This window comes from Nothoprocta perdicaria, unplaced genomic scaffold (assembly GCF_003342845.1).
Source record: "Nothoprocta perdicaria isolate Ctin4 unplaced genomic scaffold, notPer1 scaffold_504, whole genome shotgun sequence".
In the NCBI taxonomy this organism is placed as follows: domain Eukaryota; kingdom Metazoa; phylum Chordata; class Aves; order Tinamiformes; family Tinamidae; genus Nothoprocta; species Nothoprocta perdicaria.
Window position 1 is genome coordinate 134008 of NW_020455760.1, and position 18420 is coordinate 152427.

Sequence of the window (18420 nt, forward strand, 5' to 3'; positions counted from 1 at the left end):
TCGTGAATCTTCTCCAGATGCTTTGCTCCTGAACAGGCTGCACCATCCTTGCTACACTATGGACATCTTATCTGACATCCACTGCAGGGAGCATGACATCCAGCTGCGCTACAGCGCTCCTCAAAATTGCATTTGGGTCCAGTCCTTAGCTGTGCCTTGACCATTTTACCACTGACAGTGCTGTCAACAAGCCTCTGAAAGTGGGTCCTGGGGCAGGGAGAAATAAGGCAGAGCATCTTATCCTGTTAGAAATGTTTAGTGGGGGCCACCAATGTCAGGCTGGACACAGAATCATGCAGTAAGCACACTATCCACTTCCTCTGGTCTCTTTTCGCCCCATAACTGTGAGATAATTGCATTTTTATGCATATGTATTTATATATAACTGTGAGATAATTGTGTTTATATGTGACCACGTTAAAACTGGTCCTTCTTTCCCAAGTTGCTGCCTACAGACATGAATGAATCCTACCTGGCAAGCTGACAAGGGTGTTACATCTGGAGATCAGCCAATGCAGAAATGGAAAAGAATCAGAATGTTTAGCTTAGATGTCATTGTACTGATGGGAACTCATATGTCTGCTATTGTCATCTCCAGCATCCTGTTTTGGGGAGGTTCACAGCATCACCCTCACATCCATCTCACCATGGCCAGCCTCTGTCTGGTACTACTTCCTCCCTGTCCCCTATACTGAAGCCCATTGGCTGGAGTGAAGCTAAGGAGATCTGGGAAAGTGCTATGAAGCTGTTTGACCGGGGTATGTCCACTCAGTTCATGCAACTTGGGCTGGGCAAGAGAACATCCTGCACAACAGGACTTCATCCAAAGAGCTGCACTCTTCCTCCTGGTCCTCTGCTCTGATGGGACCAGGTGGGTCCATGAAGGTCACGGTGGTCTTTTAGAACCTCTGATTTATGAGGAAACTCTGTCTCTGCTTAAGCTGACAGTCCTCACAGGTCAACTCTGGGCTGGTCTGGACTTCTGAGGTTATTGTTTCTGAAGAGCTTTTTAGCTACCTCTGTTAAAGAACTGAAAAATGTGTGATCTGAGCTTCTGGACCATGGGGATTCTCACTCATGCACTCACCTGCATATCATAATTTTTTTTTTCTGTATTTTTGGTGATGATTCTTCTAATCCTGTGATTTCTATCCCCTGACTAATTTACTCATGTGCCAACCTGCCCATGGATAAGTGCTGCAAATACAGAACAAAAGAACGAAATCCATGATATTTCTATTGAGTTTATGTACCTACGTCTGTTATTTCTATCAAGGCTCAGAAAAAGTGTCCTTTTGTATAGTTTACATACACATAAAAAGGATGCTCCTTTTCACAGTGTCTGACAAATTTATAAGACACAGAAATATGTCTGGTGGATTTTACTAGTTAATCTCTAACTGTAGCATCCCGTTCCCAGCTGCACTGGGAGCAAAAAAATCCCAAACACCCAGTTGAGGTGTTGGTGGAACCTGGAGCAAGGGATTGGAGGGCTGGGGGTGTTGGGGGTGATGAGCAGCCATGGACTTTGCCATAAATGTATTATCAGAAAATGGATTTCCCGAATCTCTGATTTCCTTCCCACAAATATTCTGAGTTAGACAATATTATCTTGCTTTCTGTCATGCAAAATCTGAGCTTACTGGTTTCTATTTGAGGGAGTCACAGCTGAACATCAGATTTCTGCTGCAAATCTCTGCTTCTATAAATATATTTTCCTTAAATGTATTAATGTATGCACTTAGAATTTGTACACTGCTGAAAAGGTTCCTTCCAAAATGACTCTCCAAATTATAATCACTGAATACATGCAAAAAAAAAAAGAAGACACAATGCTACAGTCAGATATTGTGATAATGACTGAGGTCCTGCCAAGGGCTAAGACAATATGATGCATAGTAAAACAATAGGAACAAAGCCTCTGTCCCCAGTGTGTGGATGAGGAGTGTGTCTTTATTTCTGAATAAAATTTCATGTGTTTTTATTGAAACATCTCATGCCCTTCCCAATTTATCAGTATTCCATTATCCCCGCCTGTTGAGCTGTAATGTCTGAGCAGGATCATAGGCAAGGAACTTCAGTGCTTTAAAGATCTCTTTCTAAAAATGACATAAGTTAGATTTTTAGGGGAATTTGAGAAGCTGAACTAGCCTGCACCTCATGGGGAATCTCGTGACACCAGCATTAGCTGGACCTGGACATCCAGCACATGCCAATCTGCTGCTGGAGTGCTGCTGCTTTTGGCATCACTGTCCTGTCCACAAAAATCCACCTTTTCAAGGCACATGAAACCTGGGAACAGGCTCCATAAAACTTATACACAGCCCCTTGCAATTGGGTTCATTTTCCTGAATTTTTATTTTATTTTTATTTCGGGATCATTTCAGCTTCAGAGGGACTGAAGTGCTTGCTAAGTGATGCATCTGAAGTGCATAAATCACACTTGATCACACTCAAAAGAAATTTAATTTGGAGGACAGGGGAGACCACTGTCTGAGCTACAGTATGAGACACCATAACTCAATGTAATGGAGATGAAGCTCTCCAGAAAATGAGTCTGAATAACACACACATCAACCAGTGGTTTGATATCTCCTTCCAATTCAAAATTTGGGCTCTGCCCAACCAACCCAAAGTAATTTTCACATCAACTGCTTCCATAAAGATGCCAATAAAATAGCAAGAAACTTGTCACCCATCCAGGGACCTACTGAATGGCAGATGGCACCCAGATCACCTTGCTTAACAGTCATCAACAGCTCCAATCATTGTGATAATTTCTAATGATTTCTCTAAACCTGTGTATGCTCCTGGCATCTGCAGCTTTCAGTGCCAATGTGTTCCATGGTTCCTTGTGCTTTTATTTCTTACAGGTATTTCTCTTCCAAACTGTTCCCTTTTCCAGACAATGGATTATCATCTCTTTGTTTTGGCCTGCATCAGGAGGACGTTGGCAGCAGGTCAAGGAAGGTGATCCTGCCCCTCTACTTGGCTCTGGTGAGATCTCACCCGGAGTATGGGGGCAGTTCTGGGCTCCCCAGTATAAAAGGGACTTGGAGCTTCTAGAGAGGGTCCATCGGAGAGCAACAAAGATGATTAAGGTCCTGGAGCATCTATCGTACGAGGATAGACTGAGTGAGTTGGACCTCTTTTATCTGGAGAAGAGAAGGCTGAGAGGGGATATGATTAACATGTATAAGTACCTGAAGAGAGAATGTAGGGAGGAAGGGGTCAAGCTCTTCTCAGTGGTGGCCAGTGACAGGACAAATGGCAATGGGTGTAAGTTAAAATATAGGAAGTTGCATCTGCATATGAGGAAGAACTTCTTTCCTGTGAGAGTGACAGAGCCCTGGCACAGGCTGCCCAGGGAAGTTGTGGAGTCTCCTTCTCTGGAGGTCTTCCAAACCCACCCGGATGCCACCCTGTGCCACGTGCTCTAGGTGCTTGAGCAGGAGGATTGGACTAGATGATCTCTAGAGGTCCCTTCCAACCTTAACCATTTGTGATTCTATGATTGCTTTCTCTTTATTTGGAAACTGTTCCATGGCTGGGACTGTTTTCTGTCCAATCTGCAATACCTCCAAGAGTTTCTTCCCTTAGTGGCAATAAGCAAAGATTGTCCAAGAGACTCCCCATCCTGGAAGAATTCCCTGGTGCCACCAGCACTTCCAGTTTGAGTTGTTCCATAGGTGAAAGTTGGCGAGCAAGGCCAGGGCAGGGTGGTGTGATCTTGACAGCTTGGAGAAGATGCCATTGCAAGGCTTCAATGCACTCGCACTGAAGCCAGATCATGGAGCATGGACCTCATTGCTATGCACTAGAGGAGCATCACATATTTTGGACACTGGCTCTGGTCCAGCATGCAGCTCCACTATCCACGGAGGCATAGCTGCCTGCAGAAGTCTCTTGTGGCAGACACTTTCCCACTGCTCAGGGACCCAGGAGAGTGTTGCTGAGATCCCATATAAGCACAGAGGCGGAGAGAGCCTGGGAGGCACCTGGACTGGCCATGGAAGCCCAGCAGGCAGAGACTCTCAGGTGTGAGTCCCCGTGACACATGGTGGTGGTGAGTGAGCATCTCGAGTCAGGGTGGAAAGGGCTGGACCATGGTCTTGTGCACATTGGCTTCCATAGAGGCAAGATGTCCATATGACATCCCATGGTTCTGGAGAGCCACATCACTGCAGAGCCAGGGAGCAAGGTTGGCCCTGCAGGGCAGAGGCAGTTATGGTGAGCTCCTATTCAGGCTCATCTGTGGGAGCAGTAGCTCAGGGCTGCCTTGGGTCAAGTTTCATTTGATTCTGCCTCAGGATGAAACACAAGTTTTCCCTTCTCAAGGGTCTCTCCCACTGCATGGGCTAAGATTCCCTCTTCCCTTTCTGTTCCTACCTCCTCTGGCTGATCAGGGCCAGTGAGGTCTTTGCAGGGTCTCTCACCTGCCCTCAGGAGCCACCACTTCCCAGGACACATGGAACAGCTTCCCAGGTAGGTCCATCAGTCCTGTTACTGGACAGCCTTGGACTGCCTGAAAACCTCATCTTGATGTGATGTTCTGCTGGTTGTTCTGTCTTGCCCCTCTTCCTACCCTGCCAGCTTTGGGGATGGTCTCAGCCAGGGGCACACCCTGATATTTAACAGTGGCTCAGTTTCCCATCCCAACATCTGGAGAATTCTGCAGCAATGCTTTTGCCACAAATGGTTTTCCTCCAGGTTGGAGTGAGAAAATGAGAAGCATGGGAAGAGTCCAGCACTCTGCAGCCTACCTTACATTTGTTTTCCTGTCTTTCTGACTCTCTGCTCCTTTGAACAGGGACATGGGAGAAAGTCCCTCAGGTAGAACTTGTGTGTATTGTGTGTGTGTGTGTGTGTGCATGGAAACCAAGGGAAGAAAAGAGTAGTGGTAAAAGCTGAAGGCAAGCACAGGAAGACAAGGTGCAGATGAAAAGAGCTTCATGCTCTTGCCTATCAAATGACTCCCAGAAAGTGTATCTGTGGAATGATCATGGAGGGGCTGTGAGATACACTCAGAAGGTGTGACACTTGGGCTAGTTTGTCTAGGTTGAACCTAGGGTTAATCTAGGGACAAGGTGCTGCTATGGGCTTGGTGCAAGGTCCCAGCACTTAGACCTTCTTCTGCCATCTCCAGAAGGTCCCACAGGATCTCTGAATACAGGTCTCGATGCAGACCTCGTCAATGCTGTAACTCATGGTGAATGTTGGAGGACTCCATGTTCTCAGTGGAGTTTCTTGGGATCTGGGCACCAAGGTTCCTGGGACAGGGCAGCAGCACATTGGACAGCACTTCCCCAAGGCAGTGAAGGGATCTCCAGTCATCCCTTCTAAGCTCAATCCTTCTGTGGTCCTGTTGATGTCCTGTTCAACCCCCCATCTGCCTTTCCAGTTGTTCCTTTCAAACTCTCCACGTGTCTCTGAGCAAGGCTGTGAGCCTGCAGTGAAGATGAAAACACACAGCTTGCAAGATTTGGCATGTGCCAGGATGTTCTCCATGCTGGCTATGATGCCCATATTGGGATATATGGGCATATACCCACTTCTCTGTGGCTACCAGGAAGGTTTTTGGCTTATGCACAGACAGAGTCTTTGACATCTGTGCTGCTTTCAAGTAACTCCACCACTTTTAGCCCTAGGGCACAGAGCTGACAGTATCAACACTGTATAACGATGCTTCCCAACCTGACCGTGGAAAGCCCTGATGTGTTCCTTCTGACGGGCATCCCTGGGCTAGAAAACCTCCAGTCATGGTTCACCATACCCCTGTGCACCATGTACGTGGTTGCCATTCTGGGGAACTGCACCATCCTCTTCATCATCCACACAGAGATGAGCCTCCACCAGCCCATGTACTATTTCCTGAGCATGCTGGCCCTCTCTGACCTGGGCCTTTCAGTGTCCACCATGCCCACAATGCTGAGCATCTTCCTCTTCAACTCCCGGGAGGTGAAGGTCAATGTCTGCATTGCCCAGCTCTACTTCATCCACACATTCTCCCTCATGGAGTCAGCTGTGCTGCTGACCATGGCCTTTGATCGCTTTGTGGCCATCCAGCAGCCCCTCAGATACACCTCCATCCTGACAGACTCCACTGTCCTCAGAACAGGGCTGGCGTTTGCAGTAAGGAGTGTTTTTATGGTAATGCCTACCCCCATTCTCCTCCGCCGACTGCAGTTCTGCCTTCCCAATGTCCTCTCTCACTCCTTCTGCCTCCACCAGGACGTTATGAAGCTGTCCTGCTCTGACAGGAGGGTCAACAGCATTCTCGGGCTCTTTGTTGTTGTCTCCACCATGGGCCTGGACTCTCTGCTCATTGTGCTGTCCTACATCCTGATCATCAGCACGGTGTTGGGCATCGCGTCCCGGGATGAGCGCCTCAAGGCCCTCAACACCTGTGTGTCTCACATCTGTGCTGTCCTGATCTTCTACGTCCCCATGATTGGCATTTCCATGATCCACCGGTTTGGGAAACATGCCTCTCCTCTGGTGCATGTCCTCATGGCTGACATCTATGTGTTGGTGCCCCCAGTGATGAATCCCATCGTGTACAGTGTGAAAACCAAGCAGATTCGGCGGCGGATACTCCTGAGGTTTCACAGGCGAAGACCACTGGCAGAACACTAAGCTTATGTTAGACATCATGCTTTTAACAGCCTTGCTGGTAAGATGATATTTTTATCCTGACTATTCATTTCTCTTCTCTTCCTTGAGTTTAGTGCCTCTCGCCCGTTCAAGCAATCATATCCTATGTTCTCCCAGACCATTTGCACCAGCTTGGCCTGGGGAGGATGGTGTCTTCTTGTCCTTGGAGGCCATGGCGCTCCTCTCTCCTGCTGGCCTCTAAGCCATGGTGAAGGGGGGACATGTGTACTCACTGTTCGCTGTGGATTGTTGCCCCCTGCCCACTTTCTAGTGCCATGTCCTTGCCACAGGCAAGGCCAGGGAAGACCAGACTCAAGAGCCCTCCTAAAACAGTGCTTACAGAGTTGTCAGTAGGCATAAGAGCTCCCAAAGTGGTTCGCTTCTGGTTGCCTACTAAATAATACTACAGATGTAACACAAAAATGGGGAGAACTGAGAAACTTCCACAGAATGTTTAAGGTTGGAAAGGACCTCTAGGGATCATCTTGTCCAACCCTCTGGTCAAGCAGGGACACCTAGAGCATGGGGCCCGGGGTGGCATCCAGGCGGGTTTTGAAGACCTCCAGAGAAGGAGACTCCACAACCTCCCTGGACAGCCTGTTCCAGGGCTCTGGCACCCTAACAGTGAAGAAGTTCCTCCTCACCTGGAGATGGAACTGCCTGTGTTTCCAGTTCTTAGCAGCATGTATTTAATCCCATTTAGGTCCCTGTTTCAAGATACCAGCCCACAGACACAGGGGTCTGAGGGAGATATGGAGCGGAGGTCTTAAACTCAAGGGTGTGTGACCTAACGTTCACTCTGAATGCAAACAAAGCACGAGTAGGGGCACTGCAGTGTTTCACTTCTCCTTGCTGCTGGTGCTTATGAAGCCTGTGGACACATCCCCAAAGCTCCATGCTCCAGCCCAGCTCTATGTGGCCCATCATCCCCAGTCCCAGGAAGCAAGGGAGGATAGGCAGGTAGACACATTCTCAACCACACGAATGCAGCCACTGAGAGAAGCTCCTGACCGCTCCATGCTGACGTGGGAAGGAGCAGTCTTTTATTCCCAAACACGTCCTTGGTTTCCGACAATCAGGTTTGTCCCAAAGTGGGAAATTTTGGAGTTGTTCAACGGTGCATGGTGCAGCATTCCCTGTACGTTCCCTGTACATTCCCTGTACATTCCCTGCAGCCAGGCCATGGCTTCATCAGTAACTGTGCTAATTAGTACCCCCCTCTCAATCACCTTTCCCCCCTGTGCTGACAGTGAGACATACTCAGATTTTTCTCTCAGTCACCTTTGATTTGCAGAGTGAGTCAGATATGAGGACTCCAAATTGGCCAGAATAATGAAAACACATACAAAAATCCCAAAGCTATTATTTTTCTCTGCGGATCCAAACTAGCCATTTCCCAATTTCTCAGGTAATTGCCTGATTGTGAATATCTGTTTCACATTTTCATGCTTTTAGGACCACATCCTCTCCTCCTAACTAGTTCATTAAGGGATATCAGCTGACTGCATCTGCCAATTAACTAAATGACGAAGGAGCGACGAGCAGGACCAGACAACAGCTTCACATGCCATCTAGCAGAGATCCTGCGAGTGGTTGTCTCCTTAATAAAGCTTTTCATTAACAAACCCAAACCTCATGATTTCCTGTCCCTCTCTTCTGCATGAATGCCAAACACTGTGGAAACACAGTGAAAGGAGATAAAAAACTTTTTTTTTTTAAACCCTAAAAATGCGTATGTCGAGTTAGCTCTGCCTTTCAGAAGCCTCCAAAAGAGCAGAGATGCACAGCAGGGCACAGCAACCTGGGGGTGTAGGGTGGTCTGCTGGAGTGCTTGCAGGCTGCCCATGAACTCTGGAAATCAAGAGGATGGTCTGGGAGCAGGGGAAGGGGACGAGCTGCATCACTGCAACCCCTGGAAATCCCAGCATAACAACAAAACTGTTGTTGTTTCTTCAGCTTCTGCTGCAGGCATGCATAGTTGCCCTCTGCACAGGGAAACGCATGCAAGTCCTTCCCCTGGGTTCTTAGCAGCCTCCAGAAAACAGCCCATTTTGGTTAAAATGCTAAAACTCCATCAGAGCAGGGTCTGGCACCAGGATTCTCCAGTCTGGAGGAAAGACTCGCCCATGCAGCAAGGGACTTATGTCCCAGCTTAGTGAATACTGAAGCTTTCCAAGAAGAACTTCAGCAGCAGAGAGTTGTCCACCCCCTGAGCAACCTCCAAGGGGATGAAGCCTCTGAAGCAGTGCAAGAATCTGCGCTTAAATTCTCATAGTTGCCACAAAAGTGCTTGAATAGCTCAACTATGAGTATGAATATGAGACTATGAGTAGCAGAGCATCAGAGCCCCGTGTCCTGTGTGTACCAGTTAGGCTCCTTGGCTATAATCCCTCAGCAGCTGTAGAGCCAACACACCTGCCCTACGTGCTGCATCTCCTGCCCATAGCTGTTACAAGCTCTGTGCTGAATCTAGCTTTCTCCGAGCCAGAAGGTATAGGAGACTTGTATGAACTAGACCTATCATTACACATAAACCTGAGACCAAGCTGGTGCCAGCCCCCCAGACACCTCCCTGAGCCTTCACTGGGCAACAGAGAATCCCCCATCCTCATGCAAGCAAAAACGGAGAGCCCAAGGCTCCCTCTTCAGCTATAGCAAGCCAGGTACACACATCTCCCTGTCTATCATGGGATCTAGGCCTGGCTTAGGTCCCATGCTGAGCCTTTGGATACCTCCTGCACTAGCACAGCTGATGTCTTCCTGGTGCTCCAAGCCTGGTAGGGCTGAGCAGTGACAGAGGAAGGTATGTGAGGAGGAGAAGCCTGTTTCCCATCCCTTGTGACTGGAGGAACACGCAGATCCTCCTGCTTTGCTCCAGCAGATGAACCAGCTCTTGGGGTGCCACCAGCACAGCGAAGTTGGGATGAGCTTCCTCTGACAGTGCTTGTTGCATTGAAAGATATGACTCATGGAAACTTCTGGATGCCAGTGGACCGCGAAAGGGCTGCATGGGTAAGACAGGCTGTGTGATGGCCTACATGGTGTCACTGATTGGACCTGACTTTGCAAAAGCATCCAGACAGCTCGAGATCATCCCAAGTGTCTCAAAAAAGGGAGAAAATATTTTGTGGGCTCCCCATGGGAACTGAATTTACAGCACCCTAATCCTGATATTCCTGTGGCTGCTGCAACCTCTCCCCTGCCCCTGGGATGCGACTCAGCAGGGGGTCTCCAGCTCCTGCTTCCCAAAGGGGTCTCCTCCCTCAGGGATGTTCCTGCACATGCTCCTCTCCCCATCTCCCTGATGCGTTGGGCATGTCCAGGCACTCTCTGGATGTCTCTGCACCCATTGTAGGAGAAGGTGAAGGACAYGGAGGCAGCAGCTCCACTGGAGACGCAGGGCCTGCCCTAGAGACCAAGCCCAYAGGTCTTCTCCAAGAAGCACTGACCTGCTGCAAGGAGAGCGTGGGCAGCGGTGCCTGCAGCTGCGCTCYGAGGTCCCTCTGCAGGACACTGCAGCCCTGAACTCCACTGAGGTCACAGCACCCTGCAGGCAGAGCTTGGAAGCCCCACGGGTGCTTTCTGTTCCTTCTCTTGCTTGGGGGATGGCACAGYGTGGACCTCAGCGCCTCAGGCACAGCTGGAGTCAGGAGCAGAACTCACGTTATCAGCCACAGCAAGGCAGTTGTTCACCCCAGCATCAAACCATCGTCACATGCTTCAGGTGATGCCAAGCCCAGGGATGGATCCCGTTTCCCTGGGGCTGGGATTAGCGGCTCCRCTGTGAATTCTGCTGCTGCTGCAGCTCCCAAGGAACCAGCTGGTCCCTGCAGAGGTGCACTATAAATGCTGCCAACTGCTTTCTCCAGGAAGGCGGCTCTGGTGCTCCTGTGCTGTGTGGACAGTTCTTCCTGCCGATGGATGCAGAGCRCAGGTGAACTGGGTGATGGTGCCTCATCTCCAGCTGCATTTGAGCCTCCAGCCGTGACAGTGCAGCAGTCGGTGTGACCAGTGGGATCAACTGTACGGTGCTGAGTGAAATCTGCGTGGACCTGTTGGGYTCAACAAGGGTAAGGCTTGAGCTGTGGAAGGAAACCTTCCTGAGCATTTTTGTGCTCAGCACTAAGGGACTCCCCAGGGCAGCAGACAACATTGCACCAAGAAGCAGAGGTGCAGAAGCAAATACAGAAAGGAAATGCATGAGAAAAAGTGTGTATTTTTAGCAAGAAGAGAGATTATTTGATTGAGGGAAGAAGCACAAGGTGCCTCAACGTGGGGATGTGGCTGGKGTGGGGAGGGATGAGGGCAGCCCAGGCAGAGGCAAACTCAAGTGGGAAATAGCCAGAGGTGTGGACCTCTGGAGGACAAGGTCTGGAAATGCTCTAAGATGCTCTAAATTCTAAGAGGAGCGGGGCCAAGAGTGGGTGTTTCTGTTTGAGGGCTGAGCTGGTTGGAGGTCAGGCCGGTGTGACACCAGGTTGCTCTGCAGTGTGTGAGCCCCAGGAGAGAGTCTCAGCTCCCAGATTTTGGTCAGCACCCGGCACCGTCCAAATCCCAGATTGCAATGAGGCCAAGGGCAAAGCCTTCCTTACCCAACGCAGTCCATGCCACCCTCATCTGTTGAGATGAAGTCCCTGGGAAAATAGACCACTCTCAGAAAAAGTCCTTCCACTRCCTGTTTTAACATTATCTTTCTTTTTTCTCTTCACTCAAAAGAAGAAGTTTATTTATATCTGTGGCTGCCTACKCAGTAGTCACCAATKCTWGACTCGTTAATGCGTGCAGACTGCAGATGAGTCACCAGCTGACTTCTTCTGAGACAGAYGTGCCAGGTAGTTGAGTCTTTCAACACAAATTGTGTTTTCCCATCCTCACATTGTTTTGACTCCCTCCAAGTGCTCTCCACGCTCCTATTGATTTCAAGGAAGCACAACCACCTGGATCTGACAGTGGAGAACTTCCAAGTTTCCCAGGGCCAAAGCCGCGTCTTTGCTGTCACCTCCCCATAGCTGCACCATAATTCATCCCCATGGTTTACTCTCCCACCAAAGCTTGTGCCATATGCAGATTTTGTCAACGGTGATATTATAATTTTCTTTCCAGATCAAAGTAAATGCGTGCTAAGATCCCTGGAAGCATCCCCAGATGCCTGCAATTCTTCCATCTCTGTTCAATTTTGGACAYCTCCTGCGTTGTAAAGTCCCACGGCAAAAGCTGATGCTGCAGGGCAAATACTTTCTCTCAATGCTTTAATCTCAAATATGGAGAAGCAATCAATGCTCTACTGCTGTACCAGGTCGATGCAAGACATGAGAAACGGATCCATCATTGACTCACCTTCCTGTAACCATGACTATGGGTGCAGGAGGGCTTCAGGCCAATTTGTGGTTAGTGAAAATGGTATTGAAGTGACGTGGGATGGAGAAGGACCTTGCACTCATCTGCAAGGCAGTGAGCTATAGCATCTGCAAACCGGCAGGACCGTGAGGCTGACCCCACTTCTGGCCTATTTCTTCCACACTGGTCTCCTTGGGTGCACCTACCACCCTAYGGACACCCTGTTGTGTCCAACCTGGGGGTCCCAGCAGCTCCCCATGACAGCCTCGCTGTGCCGCTGGCTGAGATCTTGATCCCCATGCACCTCAAAATGTGCCCACCAGACCCCGTGGTCTAAGCTGCTGTGGGGCCCAACATGCACCTTTGGTTGTTAATTCCAAACTTCACTAGTAGAAGGAAGAGACAGGACYAGCAAATGGCTTGGAAAAAGGGTTTTAGGGTTTTATTTTTACAATATTGCTCATGGCCATTCTCATCAGGTCCCACCCTGCTCATAGGTTGTTATATCTCTGCTTTTGCTCAAACATTGTCTAGCCCTGATTTTCTTCCCTAGGTTGTCTTTCACAGGTCTCAGCTCAGAAATGGACTGGCTTTGCCACCTCACTTAAAGCAGTGACTCAGCCTTGATGTTTGCAGCGACAGTAAGTTGTACAGGGGAGATTCCAAWYSAACCAGTCATTCCTCAATGCACAGGAGACTTGAGGAAGGAGAAAATGAGAGGGGCAGAAGAGTGTTTTCTTTTTGAGTTAAATAGGAAAGGTTTTGGCATTGCAGATGGCTGGGAGAGCTAAGGGGAAATTTGCCAAGTACCTGRGGCCTTAGATGGGTCTAATGGCTAAGTCCTTAAGTCCCTGAAATAAGGGATGGAGTTTGTCCTCGTGTCCCCTGCAGAGGAAGCTGGTCTCTTCTCCTACCAGACCTTTCCTCCAAACTAGTCAGTGCGTTGTTCTCCCTGCAGGTCAGCGACCAGTGACACGTGCTGAGGACCAGCGTGTGCAGCAATGGCCAATAATGGCAGCTCCAAACCTTTGCTCTTCCTGCTCACTGGTTTCCCTGGCCTGGAGCACCTCCACCCTTGGCTTGCCGTTCCTATCAGCCTCATGTATTTCGTTGCTCTTTGTGGTAACGGCACTATCTTGACCATCATACGGGCAGAGTCAAGCCTGCACAAGCCCATGTACCTCTTTCTGGCCATGCTGGCTGTGACAGACGTGTGTCTGGTCGCCACCACCCTGCCGACCATGCTGCGCCTCTTCTGGTTCAACGTGCGAGCACTCAGCTTTGGGGCATGTGCCACGCAGATGTTCTTCATCCACTCCCTGTCCTGCGTGGAGTCTGGCATCCTGCTGGCCATGGCTTTTGACCGTTTTGTTGCCATCTCCAACCCGCTCAGATACTCCCTGGTGCTCACCCGCTCCAGGATAGCCAAGATGGGCTTGCTGATGCTTCTCAGGGGTGTCCTCTTTGTGCTCCCAACCCCAATCCTCCTGCGACTGCTGCGCTACTGCAGAGACAACACTCTGTCCCACTCTTTCTGCGTGCACCAGGACATGATGAARCTTGCGTGCTCAGACAGGAGWGTCAACGTCATCTACGGCCTCTTTGCAGTCCTGTCCACATTTGGCATTGACTCCCTGCTCGTTCTCCTTTCCTACCTCATCATTGTGAAGACGGTCTTGAACATTGCCTGCGGGGAGGAGCGTCTCCGGGCTCTCGACACCTGTGTCTCCCACCTCTGCGCCGTTCTCATCTTCTACATCCCCCTCATAGGCCTGAGCATCATCCACCGCTTTGGGGAGCGTGCTTCCCCGCTGGTRCACATCCTCATGGGCTTCACCTATGTCCTCATACCCCCCATGCTCAATCCCATTGTGTACAGCATCAAAACCAGCCCAATCCGACAAACGATCCTGAAGAGGCTGCAGAGCAGCGCTCTGCTCCGTGTGTGTTGACCRYAGCCAAGGCGGAGCAGGGAGAAGGAGCCCTGCTCCTGGYCTCTGTGCCATTTGTGTGTGACTTAATGAACCACTGGCATATCAATTAATTAATTAATTAATTAATGTCACACTAGCAACCTGCTGATAGGAACCTTGCTAGCTCTGGCACCTGTGTGCCCATGGGCTTGCCTACCTCCAGCAAGCCTGGCACACCATCTCCTCCAGAGATCTTCCAGCAGAAAAATGTACAAGGGATGTACAGAGGTAGATATGGAGGGTGATGGAGTTATTCTGTCCCTCTGCTCAGCACAAGTCAAGCCACATCTTCAGTGCTGGGTCCTATGTTGGACACACTAGAGCAAGAGGGTTATGAAGCTGCTGGAGAGAGTCCAGTTTTTGTTACAAGGATGATGGAGGGACTGGAGCATCTCTCCTATGAAGAGAGTCCGGAAGAGCTGGGGCTGCTCAGTCTGGGGAAGAGAAGGGGATCTTATCCACCTGAAGAAATATTTTACGGGAGGAAGGAAGAGAGTTGGGCCAGACTATTCATTGGTGACCAGTGATAGGACAAGAGGCAATGGCCACAAACTGAAACATAGGCAGTTCAATCTGAATTTGAGGAAGAACATTCTTACTGTGAGGGTGTCAGAGCGCTGAAGCAGGTCACCCAGAGAGGCTGTGGAGTCTCTTCCTCTGGAGGTATTCAACACCTACCTGGACACAATCCTGTGCAATCTGCTCTAGGTGACCCTCCTTGTGTACAGAGTTGAACTGGATGGTATCATAAGATCACTTCCAACTGCAATGATTCTGTGATTCTGTGATGCCCAACTCATGCTCCTATGGGCTTAGGATGGATGCCTTCCTGGGTGAACCAGCAGTGTGATGAGATTTACTGTACTCGGGTTATAAAGTGTTGCTCAGCAGAGACTTGTCATCAGTCTGACCATCTCAGTCCCTAGTTGTACTTCTAACTCTGGATACCTGTGTCAATACTTAGGTTATGGGGCCTACATCTAATAATAAAACATCACAAAAAAGCACCTCTCATGTTGCTACAGCTTTTTGTCCTCACCATCTTTCACAGCATTCATACTTTGCTCCAGATTATTCATAACAAAATAGGTTGATAACAGAAGAAGACAGAGCAGACATCGGTCATTTTACATTTCAGGTTTACTGTGTGATGAAGGTGCAATTGGAGTGTAGGGAGTGTGGCACCTCTACCAAAACCTAAGATACACCTAAAACCAATTCTCCCCTTTCCCATCTAGCACCTCACACATTGGGTGAAGCCCTCCTTTGCAGAAAGATCAGGGTTTTGCTCCAGAAAAGACTGCTTAGCTAGGTTGCAGGTGGATTGAGACCCTCTCTGCAACTGTGAAGAGTGCAAAGTCAAGAGGATGTGGTGGTGTCAGGAGTGTTGCTGAAGGCCTCATTCTCTGGCTCCACATCCAGCTGATGGTCGAACTGGATGTAGATGCTGAACCTGGAGGCTTTGAGGCAGCTCAGAGTGGATGCCCCAAGAGTCAGTGAGCAGGTGGCAGCCACAAGATCATTGACATCTAAGCCTGTTTGCCCCTGAGATAGACACGTGGCTAATCCCAGGGAGCTAGAGCAAAGATAAAATCTAGGTGTCCAGGAAAGGGTTCACTCAGCCACACGCACAGCAGACTGCACCAGCTTTCTTCTGGGTCCTCACAGGCAGTGGGGAGGGTGGAGACATATCCACACAAAAACAATTAGCTGAGCATCTCAGGTGGGTGAATGGACTTGTTGGAGGTGCACAACATGACACTTCGTAGACACTGCTGTGCAGTGCCCTCAGTGCTCCCTGCCTGCAGCCAGAACGAACTCTGCAACAGCTCCTAGTCCTCCAGGGTGACAGCCACTACTCCCTTTCAGCAGAACTCGGTATGTTAGCAAATTCCTCTACCTTTATGTCTTTAGAAAGCAAAGCAAAGATGAGTAATCAGATGTTAAAACACCAGGAGAGAGCAGTAAGTATAAACCACAGCAGAATTCTCCACTGGGCAAGTGGTAGCATTCAGAGCTGCCCAGCTCTCTTAAACCTTCCATGACTTGTGGACCTGGCCAGTCCATGCCACATGGTGTCCATGGGTTTGGGGGCTTGGTGTCCTGACTCTCTGGTGTCTGTGTCCTGCAAGGGGGGCACATCCTTGAACAGAACCTATTGCTTTTAGGATTTGGTCCATCCATGGACTCTCTTCTCAGGTTTGTCTGTAAATCCTTGGTTCCTACCTGACCTGCTCTGTGGCTATGGGTCAAGCAATATATGGCACTACTAAATTAAAATAAAGCTGCCTCAGATCAAATATTTGAGTTCTCTATCTACAAATGCACAGTTGAATAATAGGAAGTATTGAGTATTGCATACGGTGTCCTAGAGCTCCATATCCTCCTACACTTTGGTGAGCAGACCATGGAGCACTTAGCAGATGGTCTTTTGTTTCTCACCTGATGCCACGGACAGCAAAGACAGCCAAATGCCTGCTGTGACAAGGACTGCTATTGGCAGGGAGTCACCAAAAAAACAAAATTTTTTGTTTTCTAAAGGAAAGGGTTCAAGCAGTCTCTGAGAACTGCCCTTTTTACCAGGCTGCATAGAATTTAAGCTCATTTTTAGAGGGGGGAAAAAAAAGGTCTGCTAAAGAAGATCAGAGAGCAAAGAAAATATATTCAGTTTTGCATAAAATGTTATCTTCTGAACTTTGATTATAATAGCAGTGTCACAGACAAGACTTTCAATGCATTATGGATATGCTAATCCAGGCACTGGTTTCAATACTGCAATTTATAAGACCCAGTAGGGCAGAAGTATTCCTGATTTTCATCTTCATCAAGACTGTGCATTTGGCCTCAGATTCATCTTGTCTAAATTAGAGAGAACAAAAGCCTCCAGACAAATGGTGTGGAACAAATGAACCTTCATCCAGTCCCTCCTCCAATATTCATTTTAAAAAATCACCATGGATGGTGAATCCAGCACAGCTTTAATGGAATTGTTACAATTTTATATTTATAACTGAAGTATTGCCTTGCATCTAATTTGATTTTGTTTAGTTTCAGACTCCAAACATTGCATCTTATTATATCTTGGTAGTTAGGCTGAAGGGGACTGACCTGAAATCTTGTCTCTTGAGTAAAGACTTGTAATTTGTGATTTTTCAGACCTTCTAATTCACTTTGATATACCCAGTAGACTGAGCTCTTTAGCGTTTTTCACCATGAGACATCCATTTTCAGGATTTTCATCATTCTCGTAGTTCCCCAAAGTGTCAGAGAAAGAAAAAAGATGGGAAAGACAAGAAAGTAGAGAATATTAGTAGCTTCAATTTCTGACATCTTTGTCTGAAAAGGATATTAAGTAACCAGGCCCAAAGCAGTTTTTTATGCAAGTAGAGCTTTTGAAATATCTGTTCACAAAGGAATTGCATAGTTTTGTCTCTTGGAATCTGACTAGAGCTCTTTTGAATTCCATATACAACTTTGAGGCACTACTCTCTGTGGTATTTGCTAAAAACTCATGGACAAGCAAAACTTCTGATTAAATTTCTGGAAAAAAGGGGGTTCAGGTACAGCAAAGGGAATCTGCTCACTGTGCCAAATGACACACGCCGTTGATAATTATCAGTCCTACAAGATTGCTGAAAGAATTCATGTAACAGCAATTTTGCCTACCAAAGTAGCTCTCTCTACTGTCTTGCAGCTGACAGATACTGATGCAAACACTATGTCACCAAAGACATAGACTCCTGTTTGAATTGACACCCTGATAAGTGCCTTGTTGGCATGGATGGGTTCTAATTCGTTATATAAACCTAGAAGGAATCTACCAGAATCAATGAATCTGGAAAGACATATTTCAGGTCAGCTTCTGGTCCTTGGAGAGCCAGAAACGTGACCTTTGACAGATGGTCAAGAGGAACTGATAGAATGGGTACCACAAGTTTACAGACGATTTGTAACGCATAGCTATGCTGAAGAAGTGGCAATCAATATGGACCCATCCAGGAGGCATGGAAATGTAAGTAAGGGTAAAGCAATATGTGCAATAAACACACTGATTTCATTGTGCTTTTGTAATGAACATAAGTACAGCAAAGGAATTATGCTTGGACAGGATCTGTAGACCTTCCTGCTTTTCCACATGATGCCCAGGGTTCATGTGGAAATCAACTCCTTGAGGGGATTATTTTATGTTTTATTTTATTATTGAATTTATAGTAAACTCCTTGAACACTTATTAGCGCTAGGTGTTTTGGAAACACAGGAATCTAAAACCAGGGTTCATTCCAGACCTTTTATTAACAGAATAATGCCAAGATTTTGGCTTGGCCTACTTCTGTTTCCTTGAGGTGTCTGTAGTCCCCCAATTCACACGGGCAATGGGATAACACAAAGAAATATAACCTCATCTCTTGTGATCCTTTGCAGGAAGCTCAGCTTGATCATCTTCATCACTCGTGCC

General features: G+C 48.1%; 2 protein-coding genes across 2 annotated transcripts; both read left to right on the top strand.

Moving 5' to 3' along the window:
* Positions 1-5682: 5682 nt before the first annotated feature.
* Positions 5683-6636, top strand: LOC112954756 (olfactory receptor 51L1-like). The gene has a single exon (XM_026048011.1). The coding sequence runs from the start codon at positions 5683-5685 to the stop codon at positions 6634-6636; it is 954 nt and encodes a 317-aa protein (XP_025903796.1).
* A 6356-nt stretch (positions 6637-12992) lies between these two features.
* Positions 12993-13943, top strand: LOC112954758 (olfactory receptor 51G1-like). The gene has a single exon (XM_026048012.1). It carries the CDS (start codon positions 12993-12995, stop codon positions 13941-13943), a length of 951 nt encoding a protein of 316 aa, XP_025903797.1.
* Positions 13944-18420: the final 4477 nt, after the last annotated feature.

Bases quoted from the DNA above. Each gene is read 5' to 3' on its own strand.
- LOC112954756 (XM_026048011.1), top strand. From the start codon at position 5,683: ATGCTTCCCAACCTGACCGTGGAAAGCCCTGATGTGTTCCTTCTGACG.